Genomic DNA, 12,477 nt, shown 5'->3' with positions numbered 1-12,477 from the left:
CTTCCTTGACTAGCGGACAACTGGCCTTAACACGGTTGGCTCTTCCCCCGTAACGACTTCACATTATGGGAGCGTAATGTCGTCCACCGACCGAGTTAAACCTTCCAAACACACCCGCTGTACGGTTCTTATCTATGCTGACTCTCTGCATGCATTACTTACTTTAAGTTACTTACTGCTATCGGGAGAGACTATAGGGTTTGCGGCGCGTATCAATGATTTACCCCCTCTTCTTCTTCTCTAGCCTGTGAGGTTTGGCCTGAACTGGCCTCCTGTGTGTGTGTGTGTGTGTGTGTGTGTGGGCTGTCAGAGGGCTGATTACGGTGTAAGTGTGGGGGGGCTGGAGGGAGGGGAGGAGGGGTGTCGTGACATGCATCTGTATAGCTGCTGGACTGCACAGCTCCTGTTATATGTGTGTCTGTGGGGGAGACCCTCGGTCCTATCGGGGGGACAGTTTCCTCAAACGTCGTCCTCCTCACTTTTGGCCCTTGCCTGCTTGCTGCTCGACTGCTTTCCTGTGAAAAGCTCTGCTCAGTGGAGCCCATAGACGGCTGGGCGGCGGTGGTGGCTCAGGGGTATAGAGTGGCTGGATGGTAAACCGCAAGGTTGCCAGTTCGATCCCCGTGGGCTCCCCCCAGAGTTACTGTCGAAGTGTCCTTGAGCAAGAGACACTGAAACCCCTAATTGCTCCTGATGTTGCTGGTTGGTGCCAATGCATGGTTTCCGCCGCAATCGGTGTATGAATGTGTGTGTGTGTGAATGGGTGAATGTATAATAATGCACAATCTATGTAAAGCGCCTTGGATAAAAGGTGCTATATAAATGCACCGTTTACCATTTATGGTAGAGGTTGTTGTGACGCTTATCCGACACACCACAAAAGTCCGACATCCGCAAATTCACCCGTTGCTCCCAGGCACGTGTTGGTCCGACATGTGTTACTGCATCGTGTTAGGGTTAGGGGGGTAATGAATGACTGTCGGACTGTCGGTATGTCGGAACGTACTGTATGCGTGTACCTGTGACGGATGGGTGAAGAACAGTGGTTGTATAGTTAACCCACTTGGCATCACTGCAGTAGATGTACGTCAATTAAACCCTATCATTTAATCCTATACGCTCAACGCCACTGATCAACGGCAATTGCGCTTTTATAGTGCATTCCGTCATTCAAAGTCATAATGCTATACTTACGCTAGCATCGGGTTGCTAGCCGTTGTTGTCATAACACTGGGGTCGCTCATCTGAGATCGTCGTCACCAATAAACACTCCTTCTATTCTATCTGTTTCTTTCAATCGCCTGTATATCTCCTATTCCCTGGTCCCAGATGGCATTTTGGGTCAAAACAAGGTTTATATCACAGCAGGGAGCCGACAGCCCCTCCACTGCACCGGCTTATAGCTCCGTTTGCTACAGCGGAGTCATCCAGGACCCCATTCAACTTCCTATTTTATGATCAGTACCGGAAGTCTGGACATTTTTCAAAATAAGAGCTAAACTGGGAGAAATGCTGGCGTGAATTATATCATGATTTGTCAATAAATGCTAGCGCTGTAAGTGTTAATGACAGGCGGATGCAGGAAAAAGGGAGCAAATGAAAGCAGAGGACTGAGAGAGGACGACAGATGACACGACATTATCTGGAGTGGACAGAAAGAGGCAAGAAGTAAACACAGTCAGTGGTACTGATGCTACATAGCTCTGCTCTGTGAAGCAGGCAACACAGACACTACAGCCAGGGGTCAAAACTCAGCTTTGGAACCCATTGTAATGGGTTTTGAGCAATATGAGTGTGTTTATGCGCAACAGCGTGTGTGTGTGTGCGTTTGTGCGTGTGTGAATATACTCACTTCCTCATCCAGTCGGCGATGTCCCTGGCTGTGGCCCCATAGTTTTCATAGTGGTGAAGAAACTTCCCCTTTCTAAAAAAATAATAATAAAAAAAAGGGACAAAAGAGCACAAGAAAGGGATCTCTATATATGATGTCTGGCAGGAGGAGGAACGCTCCATCAGTGGAACTGTTGGAAGTCAGAGACACTGAGGAAACCACGCTTAATGCAGGTCATGTGTTTTGCCGAGGGTTGCGAGAAATGGAAAACTAGGATATCCAAACACAGCGACATGAACAGAGTTGAGTTACAGTCGCCCAGCCTCTCTCATATCCTTTTCTAAATCCATAGAATACTGTATGGATACTGTAAACGCTACACAACCCGGAAAGCGAGGGGGGGGTCAAACCTTTGGAGCGTAACAAAACTGTCTCCAAAACTGAAAGGAAAGTAAAACTAAAAAAGGCTCAGACTGAAAAGTTCAACTATGACAGATTTCTTACCCCATTTTTTTATTTTATTTTATAGGAGAAAGTGCACGACGATATGACAAGATATATTGCACTGTGCGCCATGAATTAGAAATGAGTGGAGAAAAAAAAAGGGAAAAAAAACAGCGCTTCGACAGTGTGTGAGTGCGAGAAGATTCAGATCGCCTTGGGAGAAGAGCCTGGCAGGAGATTTTCATCAAAAGGCAATAACTTTCATTATCTTCCACTGCTTTTGTTTTTTCGTGTGTGTGTGTGTGTTTGTGTGTGTGTAATGATACTGGACAGAAATAAAACACCGTCATGGAGGTCAATAGGTCCCGTGGTGCTTGAGATGGACACTGAGCGGTACTAGTTGGTACGGTAGCAGCAGTACTCCTCGGCTTTGGAGCTTAGAAGGAAGACTGTTCCGTTAACCTACCACTTCATCGCCACGCACGCAAGCTTACTCAATCATTCACCAAGTAGATGGCAGTACACACGCACAGTGGAAGAACACCGACTTGTGTGAATGTCAAATAGATAGTTCTTCACTGCATTGTTTCGGCCTGCAATTGTGCGGTTTTTAAAGGACAACCGCAAGGACATCAGGAGGAAGTTGAATTATAGTTTTTATAAACTCGTGTAGCCGTCGTCGTCGTACACAATAAGACAGACGACGCCGTTGAACTGGCTCTGCAAACAAGCAGTACGTCATCTGAAGACAAAGCAAAAAAAGGTAAAAAAGAAAAGAAAAAAAAAAAGACCTTGAGCTCCGGCTGGCTCTCGGTAGCAGGTGCAGCAGGCAGATAACTCCAGTGGTGTTGATGGGCGATTCTCCCTGCGGTGATTATTCCATGTTTATCAGCTGAGGGGGCTCATTACTGAAGCCAATGGGGCCCGGATGGTCGTTAGCTTAGGGCCGGCACTGACACTAATGTGCTCGCGGGCTAACGGACTGGCCCTGGCTCAGACACACACATGCCTGTACTTATTACACACACACACACACACACACCAACCACAGGGGCACTTAATCAGCCCCAGTCTAATTAAAAGGCCAGTCTGGATAGGGGAGAGCGTTTAATGTGGAGATGGGAGATGATAAGAGCCGGCCCCGGTCCAGGAAGCCTTAGTGGAATGGAGCGCTGGGGAAGTCTACAACAACATAGGCCTTTCAAAAAGTGGGGGCCGCGGCTATTATTGACACATTTTTAATTTGAGTTTATTGTGCCAGCTTAACCACTGGGGGGTGTCCGTATTAAACAAACATGTCTGCTCTCCTCCTGCTGTGTATGCAGTTAGAAGAACCTGGTGTCTGAAGTGGCCACCGGTGTTACAAACAGCAAGTTAGAACTGGACACTTAAAGGCATGGTGAAATGAAACGTATGCTTTTCACACTTCTAGAGCATATCCGTGGTTATCATATGGGCATACCTAACTATTACCTCATTTCCATTTTTGTGTATTTTTATATCAAAAGGTCCATTAGAAAGCCAATTCGTGTGACTTTCTTTGAACATAAAACTGCGCGCTGCGTGACGACGTGTCGAGGCCCGAAAATAAAATCTCGATTTCATTCATTTTATTCCCATTGCTGCAGTTCCTCCAAACACAGCTGCTTTTGATTACAGAACTACTCCATTTTTTTATCTCATTCCCGATGACATCCAGACAAGCGCATTACTCATGTGAAACTTAATCAGCGCACTAATATACAATCGGAAAACATTATAGGTTAGAAATAACAAATAAGCCACGTAGTAGCACACACAATGCTGAGCTATTGCCGTCTGTCTCAGTCTCTCACTTTATAAACAAACGGGCTCACGTCGCGAATACTAACGTCACATATAGCCCTGAAGGGAAGAGACGCTTTAGATTGGTTCAGAAACACAGCCGCGTTTGAGACTGGAAACTTCCAAATAAAAATGCACCAAAAAGCCCATCTTTAACCAATTTTGGGCAGGAACCCCTTTTGGTGTTTTTAAAGCATTATGTTATGCTTTAGCTATTGAAAAAAATAGCAGACCTACAAGCTCATAGCGCGGCACTACGAGCTTGTAGGTCTGCTATTTTTTGAAAAATCATGAAAATGTGCCTGATATCATTGAATAATATATTCTTTCAGAGCGAGTTTGTAACTCAAATCTTTGCTACTGGGAGAGTACCTGGAACAACACACTTTCAGATGGGGGGGGGGGGGCAACGTCATAATATATTTGGGGGGTCCTTGACATGAATATGTTGGAGAACCACTGACATTCTTTCAGAAAACTTTTAAATGTCGACGTCCGGTCTAAACGGGTTATAAGGTGAGACGGAATGAGAGAGAGAGCGGGGGAGGGGAGGAACTCACTCGAAGTAGCAGAAGGTGGGGTAGCCCTTGACATCGAACTCCGACTTGAGGCCGTCGAATTCAGCGGGGTGCACGTTCATGCCCGCCAGCACCTAGCGGGGTGGGGGGAGGGGGGGGTTAAACAGGACGGACAGAGAGCAATAGTGAGACGGAGGAGGGGAATATGAGAGGGATAAGAGGAGAGAGAGAGAGAGAGAGAGAGGAAGGTCGTCAGTATAACGTGCGTAATTATTAGAGATATAAGGATGGACTATAACTCTGCAGTGTTGTTTTCGTCGACTGAAACCAAGACGAACAATGTTCGTTCGTCGACTACCTTTTTTTCCACTGACGGAAACTAGATGGAAACCAAATGAAAACTAAGCCATGATGACGACTAAAACTAAGACTAAATATATTGACAATTTCGTCAACAAATACAAACTGGACTAGAATGTTAAGGAAGGGACTAGTGGACAAGAGATCCAGTAGCCTATAAGTCATTTTACACTTGGTTTCGTGCTGAAAATAGCAGATCTACAAGCTAGATCGGCTATTTTCGATTTTTGTAAAAATCAGTCATTGCGACAGCATCAAGGCCTGAGAAAATACATTTTAGTCGACTAAATCAACTGTGGATTCAGTCGACTAAAATCGTATGATATTTAGTCGACTAAAACTAGACTAAAACCCAAGACATTCCAGGTGACTAAAATGTGACTAAAAACTAAATTAAGTTTCATTCCAAAGACTATAACTAAAATAGAAACTTATATGCCATCAATAAGGAACCCACCCGTGAAATAACTATTTGTTTGGCGAGATCGCAACCGTTTTTTGCAGTGCTTATTGATGGTGCATTATGTTATGTCATCTCTTTAAGCCTACCGTTGTACTGTTCCTACTGTATCAATCATAAACTAGATAAAGTGCCCCTCGGGGCACACCAGGCCAGGTCAGGTTGTGGCCTCCTGGTGGCGCTATAACAGGCCAATGTGAAAAGGGTGACATTTGTTCTTACGCCTTTGATGGCAATTGGATGATTTGAGGCATTTCGTTCCAAAAAAATCCATCCGTTGGTGGCGCTATAACAGGCCAATGTGAAAATGGTGGGATATATTCCTCAGCCTGGTAGGAAAGTGCGTGAAAAATGTCATGTAAATTGCACGCTGCGTTCATGATTTGAGGCTTGTTGTTCAAAACAGGGCCAATCCTGCAAACTTTGAAAGCCAATGTTAGCCAATTGAATATGAAATATCGGAACAGATCAGTCTTTTGAGCACATGACTAGAGATTTTTGGACAAAATATAGTAATATAATTTTTTTACAACAGGCCGTTCTGGAAAATGTGGGGCAGAGGTTCATCGTTGGCATCCAGGCCCCCTATTTTGAAACCAAGACCTCGCCACTCGCCCTATACACACTTCCACTTGCTTTGAGCATAGATATATGAACAATAGAGACAGCACTGGAGGCGAGGGGAATCCCGGTGACGTCTATTATTTATATATCTATGCTCAAACCAAGTGGAAGTGTGTAGGGCGAGGGCTTAGTTTCAAAAAGGGCCAGGGAGTCCATTTGTGCAAAGTTTGGCATCGACCAGGTTAGCGGTGCTGGAGATTAGCCGTTAATGGACGGACACACACACACACACACACACACACACACACACACACCCAGACGGACATACTCTCTCCCCATGCCTTCGGCCTGGTGGAGACAACAACAAGAGACAAGGGCTAAAAAAACAGCTAAGCGTTTGCCCAAGCGTGTTGGAAAGTTGTTACATTTCCTTTATTCCATCTTCTGATCTCTTTTCCGTCGTTAAGCCGATTCCACACTCGGGTGTCGCTGCTAATGCCCACAGATGGTCGTGTGGGAGGGTATACAATACAATTGTAGACCATGAATTGCACTACTTATAGTTTTGCTATCCAGAACAGATAGGGGGGAAACAATTTCTAAAGCACAAGCAAGAAATGGACAAAATGCAAACAGATTTGCAGCCCCGGGCCAGGCGCTTTGCTCACTCGGCCTCTAAATCTGATATCGTATCAGATTTAGCACCACTTCAGACACGGCCTTATAGCCCATTCTGGGCGGGAACCCCTTTTGGTATTTTAAAGCATTATGTTATACTTTTAGCTTTTGAAAAATAGCAGACCTACAAGCTCGTATAGGTCTGCTATTTATTTATTTTTTATTGTGAAAATGTGCCTATATATTATTACAGAGTGAACATTTTAACTAAAATCTTTGTTTCTGGGGAGGTCGCTGCGGAACAACATATTTTTCAGATGGCGGGGCGGAGGCATATTACATTGGGGTCCTTGACATGAAATATTGAGCACCACTGATACAGAAACATGAGGTTTTTCAGAAAACTGTTTTACGTCGGGGCCAAAATGGGTTAATGCATTCGTAAAACTACGATGGTGGTAGAAATATATGTAAAGAAAAGACCTGGTTGTCCCGCTGCTCATTGTTTCTCCTCCTGTCCCTTGGCTTCCACACCAGGCATGCACAAAGGCACACACACATACACATGCACAAAGGCACACACACACACACACACACACACACACACACACACACACACACACACACACACACACACACACACACACACACACACACACACACACACACACACACACACACACACACACACACACACACACACACACACACACACCAGTAAGACCCTGCCCTGATGGCGAGAAGACCTTGCCCTTCATTGGCAACAACACGGCTTCCTGAAGAGCAGTGTTGTTTTTGGCAGCACATTTCGATTTCAGTTTTAGTCGTAGTCTCTTGAATAGTTTTCATTTGGTTTTAGTCACATTTTAGTCCCCTGGAATGTCTGTTAGTGTCTAGTTTTAGTCGACTAATGCTGTCATAATGACAAAAATTTGCTGCTGAAAATAGATATATATATGCACACAACGCGTCATGCTGCAACGCGTTGTGTGCTTGTAGATCTATTTTTTTTGCATGTGACCAAGTGTATAAGTGTAAACGTATACTGGAACTTCTGTCCACTAGTCCCTTCCTAACATTTTAGTCTAGTTTTTATTTGTTGACAAAATTGTCAATATATTTAGTCATGATAGTTTAGTTTTCATGTAGTTTCCATTTAGTTTCTGTTCATGTAGTTTCCATTTAGTTTCCGTCAGTGAAAAAAGGTAGTCGACGGACATTTTTCATCTTAGTTTGAAGTTGTGAAGGTCCGAGTTGGAGATCATTCATTCTGTTGAGCTGGTCGAGTCATCATTGTGATGTCGGAAACATAATTGTGACGTCAGAATCTAGGGGTTTGATGTCAGATCAACATAATATGGAATTAATTCTGTACTGGCCCATATATGGAGCGTTTGATGAGGTCAGATCAACATAATGGAATGTCAGAACAGGTCAGCATTATATGGAGAATGGAGATCTAAGGGTTTGGATGAGGTCAGATCCAACATATGGAATGAATGGTGGTATTATTGGCCATATATGGAGCGTGTCACGAGGCATGTCACGGACGCCTCGTGCAAAGTTCTCATAGTAAACTGGGACCTACGGTCGCGACAAACAAACTCCCACCGCCGTGAAGGTATGCAGAGTGTCTGTATATATTTTTGCATGAATTGAGCAACTAGGTGCACGCACAGTGCTGTGCACATCAGAGATAATCGTGTCCCATTATGTTAAAAGCACATAGTCGGCCTGTTTCACAACAATGGAACAAATAAATAACTCAAACGAACGCACGTCTAATTATCTTTCCATTCATTTCCTGCTCCGTGAGAGGCAAACGCGATGTGCCAATCTACTTCATTGTCTCCTCACCCATCTCTCTCTCTCTCTCTGACAAAGAAAATTGGGGAGTCAAATCCTCGTAAACCTCCAACTAAACTATGCCATAATCATATCAGTTTATCCATCCATCCATCCATCTTCTCCTTCTTCTTTGACCAACAGTAACGCAATTTCCATCACTGATGGCAAACAGTGTTGAGGTGTGTCTAGATTTATCTAAATGGTACATATATTTTGTGTTTTATTTGAGTGGTGCAACCACTCCCTTACGGAGCTGTGTGTGTGTGGCTATGGGTGGGTGCCTGTCTGGGTGGGTCTGAGCACGAAAACAGCATGGTTGTTTTTCCACCACCTGTGTACAACCTAACACACACACACACACACACACACACACACACACACACACACACACACACACACATTAACTGTTTATATGATGCTTTCAGGTGTGCCAGTACAGTACAGTGACAGTACAGTAGAGGGTACTCTGTACTCAGTCATTTCTCAACCGTTTCGGACGTGGGGCGGTTCGCCGGAACCGGGCCGACACCCTGGCCGTGGTCGTGTGGGTCTGGAGCTTCCGGGGGACCCCCCCCCCCACATGGAGTTGCACCACTCACTTCACAATGGGTGTGATTTTTTTTTTAATATTGTCTAAAAATAAATATATTCTTTGATTGGGTGTGGGGCAGGACGCACGTTTGGGTGGGCTGGCTCTGCCCCGTCCTAGAACCGACCCTGCCATGCTTTAGGGGACTAGGGAATAGGGACGCCAGATGGTTGTGGTTCAACTAACTTTTTAATGACATTTTGTTGGAAAATGTGTCTAAAATTGTAAAAATGTATTTCCAGATGGGGGTCGGAGGCCAAATAGATATAATTCTAGGGGTCCTTCTTGACATGGAATAGTTTGAGAACCCACTGACATAGAAACATAGAGGTTTTTCTTTCAGAAAACTGTCTAGAAATAGAATCGTCGTCGGGTCTAAATGGGTTAATTCTGAACACAAGGACTTTGTGTCTATCAGGCCCGGTTCACACACACACACACCGCGTGCCATCGATCTTGATCCAGGCATCCTGCATCTCTCTCTCTCTCTCTGCTCAAAGTGCTCTCAGAGATAATTTCATCGTCTAGCGAGCAGCCCAGACACACCTAATCCTCCCGCTCCCGCGTGCCATAGTGCTTCTCCGGCGGCTTCGGTTTCACCCTAAAAGGTGTTTAGGTGACCGATGAGAACAGGGGAGCGGAGGAAGCAGGGAGAGGGAACACGACACCGCGTTGACTCTGCGTGCGATCTGAAGAGGCAATTAATCCACGAAGAGATTACACTAAAAGTTTTCAGTATTAACCCATTCTGAACGGGAACCCATTTTGGTGTTAGCATCATGTTGTGCTTTAGCTATTGAAAAATAGCAGATCTACAAGCTCATAGCGCGCCACCGAGTGGCGCGCTACGAGCTTGTAGGTCTGCTATTTTTGAAAAATCGAAGAACGACTGACATTTTTAGAATCTGATCTCAGGTCAGAATGGGTTCATCAGAACAGTGTGTGTCCCAGTGGAAACCTCGTATGAATCTGATCTCAGGTCAGAATGGGTTAAGTAATCATGCGGCTCGGGGGCATCGGATACGAAAGCCCCATCTGATAACCACACTGCGATAGCTTTAACACCAACACGGAGCCCGCCGGAACCGTATAGTAAGCGTAGGATTTCTTTTGTCTGGCAGCCTGCCTCGATATTCTTTAACCCATGTTTTGATCCAATCGAATCGTTAGCTGCCACTCACACTTACAGTGTAAGTGGGGACAGTGGCCGTGGCCATTTTGAAGATGGCGCGCGCGTCCACTTGCACTCTATATGTGCTGCTTTCGATGGCCTGCATCTCCAAATCGGCACAATGAATGTCGTTTCTGGTGAAAACAATGTTTTTCCAACGGCCGACAGCAGGAGGCGCTGTGATACTCGCGGTCGGGAGTTTTTTCTGCACCGACTGAGAGAACAACAACAACCGGTCAAGACACCACACACACACACACACACACACACACACACACACACACACACACACACACACACACACACACACACACACACACACACACACACACACACACACACACACACACACACACACACACACACACACACACACACACACACACAGCATTATGTCATCGTATAACACCCGGTTACGGATATTTGGCTCTTCAAAATAAGGGTTGCAAGTGCAAAACCGTGGCAATGCGCGATACATAGATTAATAGATCCTGGCGGCCATTGTGTTTTAACAGTTGTAAAAAAAGAGTGCTGAGCGAGCGAGCGAGCGTGCAGGCTTTTAATAAAAGGCCAGAATACCCATGAAGCACCATTTCATTCCAGCAGTGTGAAGAGGGTGCTGGTGAATAATGATGAATGCGTAGAGATCATCCCAACGTTTCCAAAAACCAAACAGAATGAGGCCAAGCTGTTTTAAAGTAAATGAAAACATATTAAAAACACATCTGGATATCGAGCAATTATAGCCTCATACTTGTGTGGCGTGAGCTATAACCTATATGAAAAGTGTAGGTGAAGTTACTTTAAAAAATGTCATATTAGTCATGTTAAAGTAACTCGACCGTCATTTTAAAAATAAGGGTGCTTTATAATATTACTGCTAAGTTATTCAGTATGAGATTACTTTTGAGGTACTTGTGTCCAGGCATTCGAAAATGGAATGAAAACAATTCAAAGATGTTGAAGGCGTTCCCAGTTCAACTCTGTTCCCCCCGAGCCAACGAAAATAAGTGGAAAAGGGTATGAAGCTTCTGAAAACCTGAGACTTACGCACGACTTGTCGACTTACGTATTTTCCTTTGGTCTCTGTGGCCGCTTGCTGATAAATGGGCTGCATTCTTTTGCACACACCACACCCTATATCCCCCCCAAAGAAACACAAAGCAGAACAACGGTTATTACAGGGGATGTCGATGGACACCTTCGTTCACAGCACGTCAATAAGAAGATGACCAAAATGGTGGCCCATCGTGGGAGAACTATTCCCATTATGTGTTTGCCGTGTGGCAACTATGATGAGAGCGATGATGTATTGAAAACCAATGGCCATTAAACCCATTTTGTCCCGAGGAAAATATTCTACAAATGTCTTCTAAATCATGACAGTTTTCCGGAAAAATGCAGGTTTTTCTATGTCAGTGGTTCTCAAAATGTTCATGTCAAGGACCAACCAGAATTATCTGTATTTTGGCTGCGGCTTGCTGTTCCTTGGAGTGTCTGCACCGCACTGAAAAATTGATAGACTTTAAGTGCCAGTGTGTCATATTGACAAATCCAATCTCAACGTTCACTCTCCTCAAATCGTTTTGTTTTTGGTTCTTGTGTCTGGACGTTGTGTGCTTTTTGGACAACACTCCTCTTTGCCTTTCACAATGTGCTTCGGCAGTCAAGACTAGTGCCCCGTGTTGCCAATAACAACCTGTGAACGATTGACCAAAAACAACGATAATGGTGGAACTCACAGGGAGCATAGAACATCATGAGGACCGGTCTCTCCTCTCTCTTCAGCAGCTTTCTGAAGTCCTGGGGGGAAAAAAAAGAATGACGGACAGGAGGAGACACAGACAAACAACTCCATCAATACGAGACAATATTGAACGCAGCAGCCGCACGGAAAAAAAGAAGGAGAAAGGAATGATGAATCTCTTTGGATTGAATGAGGACTGTGGAATTATGAATTGCGCCACCGTTTCACCAGTTCCAGAACAGCATAATGGGGGACATGTCGCATTCACTTTTGTATATTAAGTACGCTATGCGACTGTAAAGGAGACTGAGGGAGACTTGAGGTCAAGAAAGATGTAAGTGACTCTCACAGACCGACACAAAGCCAATATATAATTACCGTAAGCAGTGGCGTGCACAGATAAGGCACTAGGGGGCACCCCCTGCCCTTTTGGCAGGGAGTGTACAGGATGTGGACAACAGCATGTGGACCATGGTGACATTGATTAATTCTTGATGAAAAAA

The 12,477-nt window shown here is 44.8% G+C and overlaps 1 protein-coding gene across 1 annotated transcript in view; it reads right to left on the bottom strand.

The window, feature by feature from the left end:
- The window catches only part of pdia5 (protein disulfide isomerase family A, member 5), an 82,069-nt gene that overhangs the window by 34,279 nt on the left and 35,313 nt on the right, over nucleotides 1-12,477 (bottom strand). Inside the window, exons 7-10 of the mRNA XM_080786487.1 lie at nucleotides 11,970-12,030; nucleotides 11,297-11,364; nucleotides 4,660-4,751; nucleotides 1,853-1,924 (exon numbers count right to left, since the gene is read on the bottom strand). Of these exons, the coding sequence (XP_080642613.1) occupies nucleotides 1,853-1,924; nucleotides 4,660-4,751; nucleotides 11,297-11,364; nucleotides 11,970-12,030 (293 nt within the window). The remainder of the gene's footprint in view (nucleotides 1-1,852; nucleotides 1,925-4,659; nucleotides 4,752-11,296; nucleotides 11,365-11,969; nucleotides 12,031-12,477) is intronic.

Source organism: Protomyctophum bolini (genome assembly GCF_963924005.1).
Source record: "Protomyctophum bolini genome assembly, chromosome: 16".
NCBI classification, from domain to species: domain Eukaryota; kingdom Metazoa; phylum Chordata; class Actinopteri; order Myctophiformes; family Myctophidae; genus Protomyctophum; species Protomyctophum bolini.
Note: the sequence above shows the minus strand (reverse complement) of the source record. Positions and strands in the feature narration are given on the sequence as shown.